At 33.8% G+C, this 19,208-nt stretch overlaps 1 protein-coding gene across 2 annotated transcripts in view; it reads left to right on the forward strand.

Annotated features, from left to right (window-relative positions):
* The window catches only part of PHF14 (PHD finger protein 14), a 215,495-nt gene extending 197,117 nt beyond the window's left edge, over positions 1-18,378 (forward strand). For both annotated transcript variants that reach the window (XM_012559391.2, XM_023724351.1), the window contains one exon: positions 18,156-18,378. In XM_012559391.2, coding sequence (XP_012414845.1) covers positions 18,156-18,230 — 75 coding nt within the window. In that variant the 3' untranslated portion in view covers positions 18,231-18,378. The remainder of the gene's footprint in view (positions 1-18,155) is intronic.
* The last annotated feature ends 830 nt before the right edge of the window (positions 18,379-19,208 follow it).

The following is a 19,208-nucleotide window of genomic DNA, read 5'->3' on the forward strand; positions in this document are numbered from 1 at the left end:
GATTATTTGCTCAGCATGCAGATTGAATAAGTATGGTGAAAGGATACAACCCTGACACACACCTTTCCTGATTTTAAACCATGCAGTATCCCCTTGTTCTGTTCAAAAGACTGCCTTTTGGTCTATGGACAGGGTCTTCATGGGCACAATTAAGTATTCTGGAAATCTCATTTTTTGCAATGTTATCTATAATTTGTTATGATCCACACAGTCATAGGCCTTTGCATAGTCAATAAAACACAGGTAAACATCTTTCTGGTATTCCCTGCTTTCCTCTAAGATCCATCTGACATCAGCAGGGATATCCGTCGTTTCACGGCCTCTTCTGAATCTAGTCTGAATTTCTGGAAGTTCTCTGTCAATGTACTGCTGCAACCATTTTTGAATCATCTTCAGCAAAATTTTACTTGCATGTGATATTAATGGTATTGTTTGATAATTTCCATGTTCCATTGGGTCACCTTTCTTTGGAATGGGCACAAATATGGATCACTTCCAGTCAGTTGGCCAGGTAGCTGTCTTTCAAATTTATTGTCGTAGACGAGTGAGCACCTCCAGTACTGCATCCGTTTGTTGAAACATCTCAGTTGGTATTCCTCAATTCCTGGAGCCTTGTTTTTTGCCAATACCTTCAATGCAGCTTGGACTTTTTTCTTCAGTATCATTGGTTCTTGACTCATATGTTATCTCCTGAAATAGTTGAATGCCAACCAATTCTTTTTGGTACAGTACGTCTGTGTATTCCTTCCATCTTCTTTTCATGCTTCCTGCATCATTCAATATTTTGCCCATAGAATCCTTCATTATTGCAACTGTGGCTTGAATTTTTTCTTCAGTTCTTTCTGCTTGAGAAATGCCGAGTGTGTTCTTCCCTTTTGGTTTTCTAACTCCAGGTCTTTGCACATTTCATTATAATACTTTGTCTTCTCGAGTTGCCCTTTGAAATCTTCTGTTCAGCTCTTTTACTTCATCATTTCTTCCTTTCCCTTTAACTACTCCAAGTTCAAGAGTGAGTTTCAGTGTTTCTTCTGACATCCATTTTGGTCTTTTCTTTCTTTCCTGTCTTTTTAATCACCTTTTGCTTTCTTCATGTCTAATGTCCTTAATGTTATTCCACAATTTGTCTAATCTTTGGTCATTAGTGTTCAGTGCTTCAATTCTTTTATTGAGATGATCTCTAAATTTAGGTGGGATATACTCAAAGTCTTACTTTATCTCCCATGGACTTGTTCTAATGTTCTTCAACTTCAACTTAAATATGAGTAATTGATGGTCTGTTCTGCAGTCAGCCCCTGGCCTTGTTGTGATTGATGATATTGAGCTTCTCCATTGTCTCTTTCCACAGATGTAGTTGATTTGATTCTTGTGTGTTACATCCGGTGAGATCCCCATTTTGTTTCCCTTTATGTTGTTGAAAAAAGGTATTTGCAATGAGTAAGTCATTGGTCTTGCAAAACTGACTGCAGAGGTTAGTAAAAATCTTCAATTTCTTCATCTTTGGCCTAGTGGTGGGTGGGTAAATTTGAATAATAGTCATATTAACTGGTCTTCCTTGCAGGCGTGTGGATATTATCCTATCACTGACAGCGTTGTACTTCAGGAGAGATCTTGAAATCTTTTTAACGATAAATGCAATGCCATTCTGCTTCAATTTGTCACTCCCAGCATAGTAGACCATATGTTTGTCTGATTCAGGATGGCCAATACCAGTCCATTTCAGCACACTGTAATGCCTAGGATATCAATGTTTATGCATTCCATTTCATTTTTGATGATTTCCAATTTTCCTGGATTCATACTTCATTTCATGTTCTGATTATTAATGGATGTTTGCAGCTGTTTCTTGTCATTTTGAGTTGTGCCACATCAGCAGTTGAAAGTCCCCAAAACTTGACTCCATCCATATCATTAAGGTCAAGTCTACTTTAAGGAGGCAGGTCTTCCTCAGTCGTATTTTGAGCGCCTTCCAACCTGAGGGACTCATCTTCTGGCACTGTATCAAACAGTGTTCCACTGCTATTCATAAGGTTTTCACTGGTTAATTTTTTTTTTCAGAAGTAGACCACCAGGTCCTTCTTCCTAGTCTGTCTTAGTCTGGAAGCTCAGCTGAAACCTGTCCACCATGCTGGTAGTTGAATACCGGTTGCAAAGCTTCCAGCATCACAGCAACATGTAAGCCCACATAGTATGACAAACAGACAGACGCATGGTGGATAAGGAAGGTAGGAAGCATAAATTGAACACTCTCTTTCCTTTCAAGTGTATATTTTTCCTGAAAACCAAGGTCAGCTCTGTTTGTTCAGCTCTCAACCACGAACATCCAGCATATAGTAGGTATTAATTAAATAATTTTGAATAAATAAATAAAAGAAAGAAGGATAGATGGGAGGTAAAAAGGAAGAGTATTTTCACCAATTTTTTCTATTCCATCTTTCTCCTCATTGTTTCATACACATCATTAATTTTTTTTTTAAATAAAGGTTACCTTAAATAGGTACATGGGTTTATTTTGTATATTAAAAGCCTGTGTTTTTTCTAAGGAACAGAATGTTTCCAAGTTTTCCAGAAATCACCATGTTATTACATAAGGTTTATTATGCTGCTTGCTGTGTGTGTGAAACACATGACACAAATTAATTATGGGACATACCATTTCTATGTTGAGTTTTAACAGTTATTCAGACCACCTACTTTGGGAAGGGACAGATTGATATCATGGTCTCAAATGCCTGCTATTGCTTAGTTATATCCCTGCTTTAATCAGTCTTTCAAAGTCCAGTATGTCAACAGACATTTCAGACAATGGTGAAATACAGAGGGCACAATTTATTTTCTATTTTAAAAGAAAATTGGGGTAAGGAACCACATTCCAGTTTCCTGTTTTCTATGTATGATAAAAGGTATACCACTAATTTAAAAAATAAAAAATTAAAATAAAATCTTTTTTAAATTTTCTTATAATGCAGTAGGGAGTTATAAATTAAAATTTGCTGGGTAATTGACTGTTAAACATCTGTAATATGAAAATTAGTACTTTCTAAATGTTTAATGCATTTTTGATTGAACAATGTGGTTGCCACATAAAGCAGCTATGAGATCATTAACTTTTGTATATTTTCTCATTTTATGTATTTAAATTTATAAATTCATTTTTTGTTAACTATTACATTGTATCAGAGCTTTATATTCAATTTTTAAAATTGTAATAAGTATATATACAACAAACCATTTGCCATTTTAGCATTTTAATATACTAGAATTTTCCTTTAAGAACCTTGAATTTGAATTCTCAACATTCCAAAGAGTCCTGCATGGACCTAGCTCTCTAGAGGTTTATGATTTTTCTCTTATAAATAGAGGCTATTACTTCTTGCTTGGAAAGTAAGCTTTTGTGTTAGTAGCTGTCAAAGAATTGAGAAAGCCCTGGACCTTGATAATAAATCCTCTTTACATGAGTTTATTTGAGGACATAAAAGCAGTTATTCCAAGGTAATGACAGAATTTTATGTTACTCAGAAGCTGATCCTTGATTTTTTCAATAGACCTTTTTGTCCTGTACTATTTCTGTATTCTGTTGAAATTTAGGAAATATACCACAACAAATCCTAAATATTGTCAGAAAACTTGAAAAAATAAAAAAACAGTTGGTATGTTTATCAAAATTTTCATAAGTAATCATCAGAGAGAAGAAGTATCAAACTGTTTTGGATTTAAATATTGCTTTTATGCCAATTCTGCAAGATAGACCGAGAACCTTCTGTATAACTGAATAATTAATACGGTCAATATCCCTTGGGCAAAAGTTCAATTATTTTGGAAAAGTGTTTTTAAATTTATTGATCATGAGCAATTCTAACTGTCTATATCTTATATTGAAAAGAGAACACTCTTTAGAGTTAGACAGAGCTAAGTGTGAATCTCAGCTCATCTAATATTTCTAGGTGTGTGACCAAGAGCAAGTTCCTTAATGTCACCAAACCTTAATTTCCTCAACAGGAAATGGGGATAATGGTATTTATCTTGCCTGGCGTTTGTCAGGAGAGTGGATAATGAATGTAAATATTTGGTATTTAGTAAGCACTTGAAAAGTCTTTCATAGTAGGGAATTCATTCATATATTTAATAAATATTCATCAAGAGGATACGATATGATAAGAATGGCACTAGCTCTTGAGTAAACTGTGGTAAACAAGACAGAAAAAATCTGTCATGGGGCTTACATTCTAGGGAAGACAGATGATATGTGAATAACCAAGTAAATGATCATTTTATCATGATAAATGTTAGGGAGAGTGCTCTGTTTGAGTCATGGGGGAAGGACTGATTTTATACATGTAGTCAAAGAACTCCTTTCTGACTGAGATCACTGTCTACTATGTCAAGAATGGGTTGTTCAAGTGTAAGAATGAAAGCAAGGAGTCTGATTAGGAGGCATTGAAGTTATCCAGGCAAGAAATAACAATAGCTTGGATTAGGGTAGAAACCAATGGAGATGAAAAGCACTAGACAGATTGTATATACCTTTTGGTGGTAGGGGGAGTCCCTGTGTGGTGCAAACGGTTAGTGTACTCAGCTGCTAATCAAAAGGTTGGAGGTTTGAATTCACCTAGAGACACCTCGGAAGAAAAGCCTGGTGATCTACTACTGAAAAATCAGCCACTGAAAATTCTGTGGAGCACAGTTCTACTCTGATACACATGGAGTCACCCTGAGATGGAATCAACTTGATGACAGCTGTTTGGTTGATGGTAGAGACAACAGGTGTTGGATATGGGGTGTGAGAGAAAGAAAGGTGTTATGGGATGACCCCTAGAGTTTAGGTTTGAGATATTCAGTGAATTGCAGACCATAAGAGGTGTAAGGTTTTTGTTGTTTGTTTGTTTTTCAAGGATGGGGAGAAATTGATGGAGAGGAATCAAGAGAATCAAGAGTTTGGGTTTTTTTACATATTATGTTTGAGGTGCCTATTAAAAATTCATGGAGGTGTCTAATAGCAGTTGAAGGTCAGAGAGGTTAAAATGCCAGGGATGAAGATAAAAATTGGAGAGTTATCAGAAAATGGATGGTATTTGAGGCCCTACAGAGCCATCTCCAAATAAGGTTATCAAAGGACAGCAGAGTTTTAAGGGGAGCATTAAATAGAAGTCAAAAGATTGAGAAGATACAGAAGTAAATCAGAGAACTAGAAGATTTAAAAAAATGCCAATGTTATATCAGTGAGGATGCTTTAGCTGTAAGTAACAAACCCAGCTACTTTTAACATTTCTTATCTTGTGTATTCAGAATTGAGAAGATTAGGAGGTTAAAACCTGTTGCCATTGAATCAATTTTCACTCACAGCGGCCCTATAGAACAGAGTAGAACTGCCCCATAGGGTTTCCAAGGAGAAGCTGGTGGATTCAAACTGCCAACCTTTTGGTTAGTAGCCGAGCTCTTAACCACTGTGCTACCAGGAGGTTGGGGTTAATTGATTCAGCAATTTTAACATCTTCTTTGCCTTCTGACATTTTCAGTATGTTGAGTTTTGACCACGTTCCCTCATGGGGGCTCCAAGTATTGTGTCCTCACATAATAATACATAGAGACAAGCCAGTGGAAGTGATCCCTATCTTGTGTTCTTTTTTTAAGAGTGAGGAAAACTTTCCTAGAAGTTCCCCAGTAGGCTTCCCTACATGTCTCATTATCCAGAACCATTTCATATCTCCAGTAGGGTCTGCCATGATAGTAAAACACATTTGAAAGAAACTAATAGATATGACCGAATTATTTATATGGAATTTACCTTGCAATGTAGCTTCGTTCCTCTAATGAGGTGTATTTATTCAAATAATTGCTATTGTATTTATAATGAAGGAAAAATCATATTTAATACAGTCATCCCTAATTTAAAATATTCTCCATATATGTGTATATATCTGTATATATATGTATGTAAAAGATAAAATTTAAGTGTTACTTCATGGAAGTAAGTTAAATGACTTAATTTTTCATTCACTTTCAAGAATCAAATTTCTAAAAATAGTTCTAAAATTTTTCTTGTAAAATTATGGCCTGTTTTCTTAGAAGCAACTATATATTTAAGTCAACTCAATGAGAACTGTATTTGTTTGATTTTTACACCAGATCATTATTATTGTTCTTATATATTGTTCCTACCTTGAGCCCAAGATTGTTTTCATTTCAGTTGGACCACCACACTAATGCTGGTGCTTTATTCAGGGAGAAAAAACATTAATTTACATTCATCTACAATCACAATATCATGCAGACTATAGGGTAACTTTAGAGGAACTTCAGACAAAATAATAAAGGCCCATGGTATGTTTTTTTTTAATTATTAGCCTTTCCCTCATTATTACCATGTATGAATGAATTTCCTTGAGAGTAATCATTCACCCCATTAACATTTGTCATTTATTTACTGTTGTTGCCTTTGACTTGGGTAATAAAACAATTGAAATTGTTTAAGATCAGGAAATTAAAGAGATGCAGATGGAATTGGGTTCTATTTAATATCATAATAATGGCTACTCAATTAAGAAAGCACTGTTTTTGAAGAAGATCCCCACTATCTGCATATCAGCAGGCCGTTCATAAAGCCTGTCAGAAGATAAACCTGGGAGGAAGGAATAGAGTTGATTGCCTCCTTTCTATGGACCGGGCTCTGTGTTGGCTCCTTACATTTTATTTCATTTAATACTCTTAGCTGTCAGTAGTAGTTAAATTACCATTTTGTAGGCGAGAAGAATGATGGCTAGAGAGGTTAAATAATTTTCTCAAAGTTGCATAGTGCTGGATAGTGTGCATGTCAAAGTTAGGATTTGAATCTAAGTTTGCCAGTCACTGACCACAAAGCCCAAGTTCCACTACATAACTGCGTAGAAGAAACAAGACAAATACACACTAAGTCTAAAGTAACTAACCAGGAGAATTGCATAGTGCTAGAATCAGAAAAATAGTATTGACTACCTCTCCATGCCATTTCCCACTACCTTTCTCTCACTGGGCTTCAGCTGCCTTAACCTCACTGTTCCCATATACTCTTCCCTCTACCTGGAATGCTCATCCCTCCATTCTTTGCTTGGCCAGCTCCTTCTTTTCCTTCAGGTCTCAATGTATTTGTTGTTTTCTTGGGGTGGGGAAGGGCTTTGCTGAAACTTTTAGGTTCGATTATATGAAAGTCCTGCTTATAACACTACACTTTTCTTCCATTGCATTTATCATAATTGCGGTTATATAGTTACTCAAATAATCAATTGTTTTATTCAAATAGATTCTAAGGCAGGTACCATGTCCATCTTATGTATCATGGTTTAACACCTAGCACAGTGCCTGACACATAGTTAGCTGATGCTCAAATTAGGAAGGGATGGAGCGATGGCTTATATAACTTTGCCTGGTATCTTTGTTCAAATAGGATATTTTAAAATGCCAATGCATGATATTGTTTTCTTATGTCCTATAGCCTAGAATATGAAATACTGGAAAATACCTTATAGAATAATTAAATAGTCATAGAAACCGTTGAGCAAATGAACAGATTTTCAGACAAGCTTTGTAAGTGATTTGATACTTGCCAAATGCTTTTGTGTCATTTAAGTACATACCAATGGGTGGTTTTCAGTATGGTGATAATTTAAAACAATCTAAAACATTTAATTTTTTTTTTAAGTAAAGTAATGGCTAAGTGATAATCCATAAATTCACTATGTGGGAATGTGGTTGTTATTGTTAACACTAAGTAGAATTTTTTGTGTGAAGTTTTCTAAAATAGTATTTTTAGTTTTTCTGGAGGCAAAATCAACTTTTTCTTAATTCATGAAAAATTAATGTGCCATAGGAGATGTCTTACTTGGATGTCTAATGAGCTATTAATTTCCAGTAAGACTATGAAGATTAATGTGTTCACTCTGGGGAAAATAGCATTCAACTGGAAATAGAAATATTTGAGGCAACTTAATCTGATCACTGGGGAGTGAAGTTTTAAGAATTTGCCTTATAAACATAAGTTTATATCTGAAAGATGTCGTTCTTAATTTTGAGTTTATCTTAATAAGAAAGCAGCATAAGTTACATTGAGAAATATTTGTTTTAAAAGATTCACAATACTAATCTTTGGACATGATTTTGATGCCATATCTCAACTCTGTAGTCTCAATCATTAAGAAAGAAAACTCCCCTTATGCATTGTCATGGCTTAATTTTCTTCTCTATCACGTTTACATACCTGATGTAGGTTATTATAACAATCTTTCCATTACATTGTAATTACTTATTTGCACTCCTGTCTACTATATTGGGAAACCCTGGTGGCGTAGTGGTTAAGAGTTCGGCTGCTAACCGAAAGGTTGGCAGTTCGAATCCACCAGCAGCAGTTCTGCTCTGCCCTATAGGGTCGCTTTGAGTCGGAATCGACTCAACGGCAACGGGTTTGCTTTTTTTTTCCTACTATATTGGAGCCCTGGTGATGCAGTAGTTAAGAGCTCAGGTGCTAATCAAAAGGTCGGTAGTTCGGATCCACCAGCCGCTCCTTGGAAATCCTATGGGGCAGTTCTACTCTGCCCTGTAGGGTCGCTATGAGTTGGAATCAACTCAACCGTAACGAGTTTGACTTTTTTGGTTTTTGTTTACTGTATTGGATTATGAACTCCTATAGGCAGCAAGACATTTTATTCATCTTTGTTATCTCTAGTACCTTGCCCAATGTCTGGTACACAGTCCTTGTCCAGTAAATTTTTGTGGGAAAAAGGAAGGATTCTAGGAATAAAAGTTACTTCAAGATACCAGGGCTTCTAAGATCATCTTAAAAAGATAAACTGTTTAATATGGGTCAAGGGACAAAATATATTCCAGACTCTTCTAAAATGAGATTATTTGATTGATCAATACAATGAAGTCTGTCACTGGGTAACTTGAAAAAAGAAAAAAATTCAAAATTATTCTTTAAGTGTTGATTGCATAACATTTTCACTTTGTTTTGGCATTTTATATACAATTAAGTCTCAGATTAATTGATGTTTCTGTGGAGAAATTTCTTTTGTTGAGCAAAAGTACCTCTTTTCCTCCAGACAATAGTCAGATATCATTTTTAAATCTTTAATTAAACTTACTGAAATAAAATGTTAATATTATTGTGAACATCTGCTACCAAAAAACCCCACAATATGAAAAAATAAAAACATATTATATTTTACCATATTATAGTTGATTCTTGCTCTAATGGCTAAAGATTATGACTTTTCTAATGGTTGTAATTCTTAGATGAGAATTAACCTTAAAGCCTGACTAAGCAAAAAAAAAAAAAAAAAGTCTTTTAATGTATGTAGTGTCATTTAATACTCATTGTACAGTGAAGGAAAAAGAAAATCCTGTCACATCCTATAAAAAGAAGGCACTGCTTCCACAATGGCCAATTTCAGTATCATGGTGATTGCTTATATTAGTGAATAAATGAAATATGCCACCTGTAAGTATTTTCCAGTTTGTGTATGAACTCAATTATTGCTGAGTAATTTCTGGTCACAGTAAACTATGCATGTACGTCTGAAAATTTTAATGGTCTGATCACTGATTTTTATCTGAGGTAGAAATCTCTTGGCTATAGCACAATAATTTGACTGGTGATCTTGCATACCTCACTTTTTAGACATCATTTTTACTTCATTTTTATTTGGTAGCATATATTAGACCCCTGGGAATTTAAATCTGCATTTGTGTACTTAGGGCAAAAGATAAAATGACATAAATTTAGCAATGTCTGTTCTCCTTGAGTACCTATGGATAAAGTAGAAATTTATGTGTATTGTCTTTACATATTAGCACATTTAGGGGTTTTTTTTTCGTTTTTATATTTATTGGCTATTTGTATATCTTTGGAGAAATGTCTGTTCAAGTCCCTTGCCCATTTAAAAAAAAATATTTTCATTGTGGTTGATATATATGTAACAAAATATTTGACATTTCAACAATCTTCACATGTACAGTTCAGTGACATTAATTATGTTATTATTTGAGAATGGATAAGGGTGATGATTGAACAACATTTGGAATATTTAAAATGTTATATTTAGTGACTAGTGGATGATTTATTAAAAAATATTTTCTAAATATCATGTCTTGGTGTACCATAAACTTTTAATAAATATATGTTGGACATGTTCTGTCCTCACTTGAAAATATACTTATGTTGACCAATTATGGAACTTGAGGGTTTTTTTGGGCTTTTGTTTTTATTTATATTTATTTATTTATTCTTTCCTATAACCAACTTCAATACTTAAAAACTAAATAAATACTTAAATACTAAATACTTACAAAGCAAGTAATGTCTTTTAAACCAAAAATATTATGCTCTGTAATATAGATTTCTAGCATACACTTCCATGTTTATTTCCCAGATACAGGTAATCCCCGACTTACAAAGTATTCGAATTACGACAACTGCGCTTACGACCGGCTGTTGTTGTTGTTTTCTCCATATTATCAATAGTAACATGTCCTACATACAGTGTTGCAGCATGTAATTTGCTGATGTTATCATTTCAGATATTCACTCACAGATGTTTATACGTAATGTTTCCAACCCCCAAATACAAATAAAGATCGGATTTATAAAGATACTGATAATAAAAGGCAGTCATAATGAAAACTTAAAAAAAAAAAAAAAAAGTATTCGATTTATGTCAGAACGGACTTAGACAGAATAATCAGAACAGAACTCCATCATAAGTTGTGGACTACTTGTCTTAGAAATCTACTAGAGAAGGAAGATTTTCTGTCTTCAAGACAATAAACATTTCAGAGTTTATCAAATATAGTTATCATTCAAGAACTCATCTGTCAAAAGAAGAAAACAGTATTATGGTATCTTTAGCACCAGCAGGTTAATACCGTATCTTAAATTTTTACATTATAAAAGTTGTGCTTTTTCATGTTTTTAGTAAAATATAAGCTTATAGAATTGAGTTTATGCTCATTAAGTGTCTCCCCTAACTCACACTTACTATCCATCATTCATTTGATGTCCTTTCTTTTATCCAACCTATTTTGCCAGACTCTCACCTTCTACTCACTGATTTTCATTTCCTTTACTGTAAATATACCCTCCTTAGATTACTATGCTAATCCTTCGGGCCTTTCTTCCCAGGTCAGGGAGATTCCCTTTTTATCTCAAATCATACCTGGCAAATCTAAAGCCTTATTTCCAACTGCCCCATCCATGCTACCAAAACCTACCAGGAAGAAGTAAAAAGTTACAGGAGAAGCTAAAGTAAGATTAAATCTGTTCCAAAATCATGAATTGGAGAGAGAAGTGATTGCTGAACAAAAGGAATAGAATTATTCATATATTCTCATATGTGAAATTAGAAATCCATTATTGCCCTTTTTTTTTAATACCTTGATTGCTATTAAGATAAAGGATATGATTTTGTAATATAAGTAAAGAGGGATTCCTTTATGTTTGAATCACTAAGCAGAACAAAAAGGTAGAAATTTACAAAATATGTAAAATATGTGTTTCAGCTGGGTTTACTAATAACCCCCCAAGTTAATTTTATAATATAGCCTTAACTTTCTAATTAAGTATGCAGCTTCTGTCATAAGGAAGAAAAAGTATGAATTTTACAGTAAATTTAATTAAGCATTTCTTGTAAGTCCATTTCAGTATCTATCATGGCCCACTAAAGTTGGAATTCAGTTGTAAAATGGTAGATTAATTGCCTTTTGTATTAAATGAAATAATCTCAAATATGCAAAGTCAGGAAATTTAATTGTGATCTTCAATTGCTTATTCAATGCATTGGAAAACCGAGTGCAGAATACAGAAAAAAGGGCCAAAGGTTATTAAATGTAGCATATCACACACATTTTGTGCTTTACTTAATGATCCAAGTATTTATTACCATGAAGTAAATGCACCATTTAAAGAATTATGGTGGAATTGTAAAACGTTAAAAACTCTAATTAATTTTAGTCTGAAGCATGCAGCGTGCTCATTTTACCTAAAACATTTTCATTATTGTCAGTATTTTTCTAGTTATTAAGATAAATTTTTTCCTCATTGTGCAGCACTAGCATATTTTCTGGATTAAAAGCACGCTCTTAAATGGTGCTGAGAGTTCTATTTGTTGTATGTTTTAAACGTGTAAGAGAAGGCAATTTTTGGCCACAGACTAGAACAATATGTATTGCTTTTCTACACATTTTCTATAACTACCAACAGTTAGAACAAGTTGAGTGTGCCTATATATTCTTTTCCTAACAACTATACATATGCTTAGATTTTTAAAAGGACCATTTTTAAAGCATGCAGGTAATTTCTACTGCTAGTATGAATCCAAATACAATAACTCTTCCTTCTCTTATTAGTCAAAGGAATATTTAAAATTTGAAGTAACTATCATAAGCAAATAGAAGCATTTTAGATTAGTGCTTATTTGCACCTTCTCACTACTTTTTACTGTTATAAAAACATGACTTTGCTGTGAATAGCAAATTTAGTAAAGTAAAAACAACTGACATCATCTTCATGGTAAACATAGAGTTCCCATTATTCTCACTTATTTTTGAATAGTTCAAGTGACCAGATTACAAAAGGATTTATTAAAAGAAAGCTATGTTTTCTGATTATGAAAGTAATACATGCTCACAGTGGAAAAGTAACAAAATACAGGAAAACACAGACAAAAAAATAAAAATAGCATCACCAGTATGAGCATTTAAAGTACTTAGGAAAGGAATTGTAAGTAGAATGGATGAAAACAAACTATTGTAGTTATATATTTCATTGTAATAATTAGAGGTGCCTTGAGTTCTTTTTTTACTTAATCTCTGCTTGTACATCATTTAAATTTAGAAATCTTTCATTAAGTAGCCATTTTTATTTATCTTTTTACTTTGAAATAATTTTAGAGTGGCAGAAAAGTTGCAAAAATTGTACAGAGAATTCCCATTTAACCTTTATCCAGCTTCCCCAAGTGTTATTCTTGTATATAACCGTAGTACAGTTATCAAAACCAGGAAATTAGCACTAAAACACTATTAACTAATCTATAGAGTGTATTCAGATTTTGCCAGTTTTTCCACTAATGTGCTTTTTTCTGGTCAGGATCCCACATTGCACTTTGTCATTTTGTCTCCTTAGTCTCCTCCAGTCTGTGACAGTTCCAAGTCTTTCTCTGTCTTTCATGATCTGGATACTTTTGAAGCATACTGTTCAGTTATTTTGTAAAATGTCCTTCAATTTGGGTTTATCTGATGTTTTCTTATGATTAAATCGAGGTTGTACATTGTTGAGAAGGATACTCCAGAGATGATATGTCTTTCTCAATGTGTTATATCAGGGGCTTCATGTCAGTATGTATTGCTGGTGTTGTTAACCTTAATCACTAGGTTAAGATGAGGTTTGGCAGGTTTTTCCACTATAAAGTTACATATATAGCTATTTTCAAAGATAAAAAGGACCAATAGGGAACGTTATCTCTTTGTATAATACTGCCTTTAAAAGAAATCATTTAAAAACTTGGCAGTCTGCGGGGTAAATATACAGCCACCTTCACTTGTAAATCGTAATTTGAGTCCAAATACCACCTGAACAGTAGAAATTCCAGATGCTAAAATAATTGTCTATTGTTTTGGAGTTGGTTACCTCCTAAGAAAAAGGAAAAGCAGGATGCATGGGTTTGTTTAATTTTTTTTTTTAATTAACATCAATTCTTTGAACTATTATGAGGACTAAATCAATTTGTAAACAATGAAAACTGGAGGAGCACCTCTACCCCAAATTGATGGTGTAAGCTAAATAGCATTTAAACAAAATCTTGCTAGTTTTATTCATTTGTAAGAGGGATTTAGCTTAGAGAAATGTGGCAAAGTTTTTACTTCTTTCCCTGTTAGAATAAATCTTATAGTCTCATATTGCCACCTGCTGCATTGGGCCATTATGTGTGTCCTAGAAATTATCAATACTCACTATAGTATTTCTGTCACTCTACAAAGCAAGAACACTAAGGAACCACATTTAGTTATTTGGTGTTAATGGGTGTTACTGTTACATCAGTGTGCATTCTTTAAGTTTTAAGTATAACTAGCAGTTCTGCAAAGTTGTTATAATCAACACTTTTTTTTTTTAGTATGAATTAACAGCCTTAAACATTAAGAGACAAGCCTACTTTCCAGTAGCCCCAAAGGGTACATTTTCTTGCTGGCTGCTTCAGAACTCTTCATGAAACAAATGTCAAACTTGTCAAGGCTGTCACTAAGAAAATGATCCGTGTAGCAAAGGTCTTCTTTCATTGGGAAACAAACAGATGTCTTAGCTCAGCATAGAGCAACAAAAACCTGCCATCTATTCTAAGAAATTTTTCCTTGCCTTTAATATCCAGTAGGAAAGAAATACTTTGGTAAAAATCTCCTTTCTTTACAATTTTGATCATGTATACAGTCATTTGTCGATAGTATTTGCTTTGGTGCCTGAGCTACTTTAATGATTTTATTTTATTAACCTTGAACTGAATATAAAGTTCTTATAAAAAATTGACCTGCAATGTTAAAAGCATAAATTATCCCAAGCCCCTCAAAAAAAAAAAAAAAATGCCAATGCAATCTCTAAAATCCCTTCTGGAGCTTTACTGGATAAATTCTAATGCTTTTATTTATCATAAAATCTACTACTGTTACTTTGAAGTATTCAGCATAAAGAAAAATGTGGAACAGTTGTGCACGTGTGTTACACAGGAGGCAGTGCTAGACGAGACATGCATCTATAAATTATACTTTATACCTAAGAAAATACAACAACAAAGCCGTGAAGAACTACCACTGTATTGAGAATGTTAATTTACTGGCATATTTCCCTATACCTTATCCATATATTATACCATATCCAAATTAATGGAAATTGCACAAATAACTTTACTTAAAGTGCAGTCCTGTGGTTTGTATTCAGTTAAATGTGAAAGCAAAATTTATAGATACTTACTGGTCCTCAGGGTCATTATTAAGTCTTTTTTATTTTTAATAATAATTTATTGTATTTTCAGTGAAGGTTTACACAGCAGTTTAGGTTCCCATTCAATAATTTGTACACAAATTGTTCAGCGCCATCAATTACACTCTTCACAGTGTGTGAGCATTCTCATTATTCCCATTCTGGTTGTTCCGTTTCCAGTAATCTAGTTTCCCTCCTACCCCCTTACCTTCTCATCTTTTTTTTAAACTTATTGTTGACCATCTGGTCTCATACAGATTATTTTTTAAAGGAGCACAGTACTCATAGGCAATATTCTTTATTTTGTAAGCCAACCTGTTATTTAACTAAACGGTGACCTCAGGGGCTATTTTCAGTTCAGGGTTTAAAGAATATCTCAGGGCAGTAGTCTCAGAATCCTCTAATCTCGACCAGTCCAGTAAGTCTAGATTTTTTTAAATTTGACTTTCTGTTCCACATTTTTCTCCCATTCTATCAGAGTCTACTCTGCCCCTGATCAGAACAGTTGACAGTGGTAATTGGGCATCATCTAGTTCTTCTAGTCTCAGAGTAGATGAGGCCATGGTTTGTGTACACTCTCCATCCTATAGACTAGTTTCTTCTTTGAGTCTTTGGTTTCCTTCTTTCTCTTTTGTTCCAGATGAGTAAAGACCAATAGTTGTATCTTAGATTGCCACTTGTAGGCTTTTAAGACACCAGATGCTACTCACCAAACTAGGATGTAGAACATAAACTTTATGAACTATATGTTGTCAATTGAAGTAAGTCTTCGTAGTTCTCTTTTGACTTAGGACAGCAATGAAGGTTGCTAGGGAAAACTAGTTAACCCTTGTTAAACCAATAAATCTTATTGATGTCTAAACTTAGTATACTGTCACATGATAAAGCCTACATTTTTCTTCTGCAAATTTAAGGATATAAGCTTGATACTGGCTATTTTGGTTAATGTTGCTGAAACAAATTTGCTTATTCCTGTTTTCAGTGCTGTTCTAGTAAGTTAAGACTGCTAGAAGTATGAGCTGGATAAGAGACAGTATATGCTTTTCTAAATTCCATTTTTATTCAGGCAAAACCAAAATCCAAACTCATTGCCATCGAGTCAATTCTGAATTATGGCAACCCGATATGTATCAGAATAGAATTGTGCTCCATAGAGTTTTCAATGGCTGTAATCTTGTGGAAGTAGATTGCCAGGCCTTTCTTCCACAGTGCTGGGTAGACTCGAACCACCAATCTTATGGTTACTAAAACCAAAACCCATTGCTGCTGAGTCGATTCCAACTCATAGCAACCCTGTAGAACAAAGTAGAACTGCCCCATAGGGTTTCCAAGAAGTGGCTGGTGGATTTGAACTGCTGACCTTTCGGTTAGCGGCCACACCCTTAAACCACTGCGCCACCAGAGTGCAAACCATTTGCGCTACCCAGGGACCTCTGGTTCAGGCAGACCTCTCATTCATTTTTCAGTCAACTGTTTTACATAGTACAGAAAACTTTTATTGGGCTTTAATTATATATTAAATGTAATTAAATATGAAATAAATCTGTCAGATGCTAGGAATATTGATATAAAGAATATAAGGCCCTGACCTGAGGAACATATAGATGCTACCTAACAAAATGCAATTACCTAAAAAGAATTCCTTGCCACCTTTACCTGAAGATAACAATTTCTGGCAGAGTCTGAACAGAAAAAGACAGTGGAACGAGTAGAGTCAGATTTACTCTTTATTAGGATATAATTAAAATGTTGTATTCTCTAGAAACTTATGTCTAAAAGTGGAAACAGCTTATTCTTTAATGGATTTTCAAAAGTAAATCAAGTGTAATTGAGTATAGTGTACCTACTCCCTGGAGATAAATTGGAAAAAAATTAACATACAGTGGCTGTTACGTTTGGGAAAATGTATTAAAATTACCTCACCAAAAATGATACTCAAAACTCCATCCCTTGTATCCCACATCTCTATACTGATTTGGATTAGTGATAATCTTGATAATTTATCTACTTTCCTGGTTTCGTCAAATTCTAAATTACGAATATTGGGTTTAGAGAGAGACAAAGTATATAGAGGAAGCTTTCTCCACATTGATAATGAGTATAGGCAAGGATTATGGTTTTTCACAAAAAAAACAGATTTATATATCTTGATTTGTGTTTACTTAATGAAGTCAATTTATTAAGCAGAGTTCAACAATTGTGTACTTGAAGTGAATTTGGTTTTATAAGATACAGAGATATAGGGTGGTGTGTTCGGTGATACTGATATATTATTACTATTATCTAGGTATATTTAAAAATTGTGATTCATGCTTTAATTAACTCAATAAAGAGTTAGACAATGCCTTTTATTTAAGTTTATAAAAAATGGAGGGTCTTATGTGATAAAGCATTAGGGAAGCAAGACTGTTTTGTACAGGGTATTGTTGAAGATCATGTATGATGCGATGACTTACAAATTGTAAGATGAAATATTTTTCCAGACTCTCATTTATTTATACCTTGAAGGTCACCATTTAATATTGAACACAAGATGCACTTCATTCCTATGGAAGGGGACATTATGATGTCACTTCATTTATTCACCATGTTCCACAGGAACCTGCTGTGAATTATGAGGCCGCCACTTAGAATGGAATCTGTAGAAGATTGTAAGCATTCTATAGTCTGACATGCCCATGTTTCCTATTTTAGACCTGACTGATCTTCAGATAACATATGGTGGTACAAGTAATTGGAAAATTGGCAGACCTGTCAAGAAAGTATACTACATGGGACAAAACTGCCATGCAGGAGCACATAAAGTGTCTGTGAAGTTAAATTTATTGTTTTTTGTCAAACAGTGAAGGAAAAATATCTGGTTCACCCCCTAAAAAGAACACTTTTCAGTGGCAGTTTTCAGAAGTAATTTTTAGGGCATTGATGAAATTGGTTCCTTTTAAAAACATCAGAAAATGTTTGTCCAAGTATATTGTAAGATAGCATCCACTGCAGATATTTAAATATTGCTTAATTTTACCGATTGTGTTTTTTGTCTTTTTCCTAGGATTACTGAAATCATGATAGTTAATAATTCTTCAGTTAAATACAATTAAAATATGTTAAGTATAGCTGATAAAATGCCCTAAAGTTCATATTTTAATGTTTTCTAAAATTAATTTCACAGGAAGATGAAAATGAAGCCGAAAGAAAAAATGTATCTCAGGAGCTCAGCGTGGAACAGAAAAATCCAAAAAAATAAAGGATTTTCTGTAGTGTTTTGAAAAGTTTGCAACTTATGTAGTAGCGGATGAAATTTCTAATTGTCTAAATGTTAAATTGTTAAATCTAATTTGCAAAATGTTCTCAATAAAGTCATTGAAAATAAAAGAAGAGCCTGCATTTACAATTTGTATGATTTTTTTTTAGAGCAATTGAGACTTTTATTTAAAAGCTAAATCTTTAAAATATTTTTAAAAGGGGAAACATTCTTAACTGAAGTTAGAGACTAGAGATAGAATACTCTTTTATTGGTAACCTAAGTGATAACACATCTGGATGACTTAAAAGTCTGAAAAAATCTCCCCTTTCTAGTTTCTGTTGTCTTCTTCAAGAGTCTAAGCAGAATTCCAATTACCAATATAAAGAAAAAACAACATGGTTCAAAATGAACATGAGATGCTTGCACATGAAAACACTTAAAAGCAAGCAATGCCACAAGATGAAATATCATTTTCTGATTTCATCAACTTATGTGTCAAATAATTCTCTAATATTACAGGGAAAGACTAGAAAGATATGACAATTTATCATTCTCTGTGGCAGAAAATAGTGCCACGATTTTTAATTCATAAAATATTTACCAAGTACGTACAGGGCCCTAAACACGTCTAGACATTTCAAGAACAGTTCCCATATGTGTTTCTTTGGCTTAGGAATGTTCCAAAATTCCTCTGATCCCTATCTTTATTCTCAAAAACCAGCCATTTTACTTTCTCAGATCTAATTCCTAAGCTATCATTTGGATCATTTGCCAACCACAGAAGGAGCAAGAATCCACTTGCAGTTTGCAGAGCCAAATATCTTTGGCAGATGTCTTTGTTTATTTAAGGCAAAGTTTCTTAAAATGAGAGGCAGAACTTTGAGAAGCTTTGAACAGAATGCTAGCATACAACTTCGCTATGAGGATGGAATCGACGTTATTTACCCTGGCGCCGTATTTTTATCGCGTGCGTCTGAC

The sequence above is a fragment of the Trichechus manatus genome, unplaced genomic scaffold, assembly GCF_000243295.1.
Source record: "Trichechus manatus latirostris isolate Lorelei unplaced genomic scaffold, TriManLat1.0 scaffold00242, whole genome shotgun sequence".
In the NCBI taxonomy this organism is placed as follows: domain Eukaryota; kingdom Metazoa; phylum Chordata; class Mammalia; order Sirenia; family Trichechidae; genus Trichechus; species Trichechus manatus.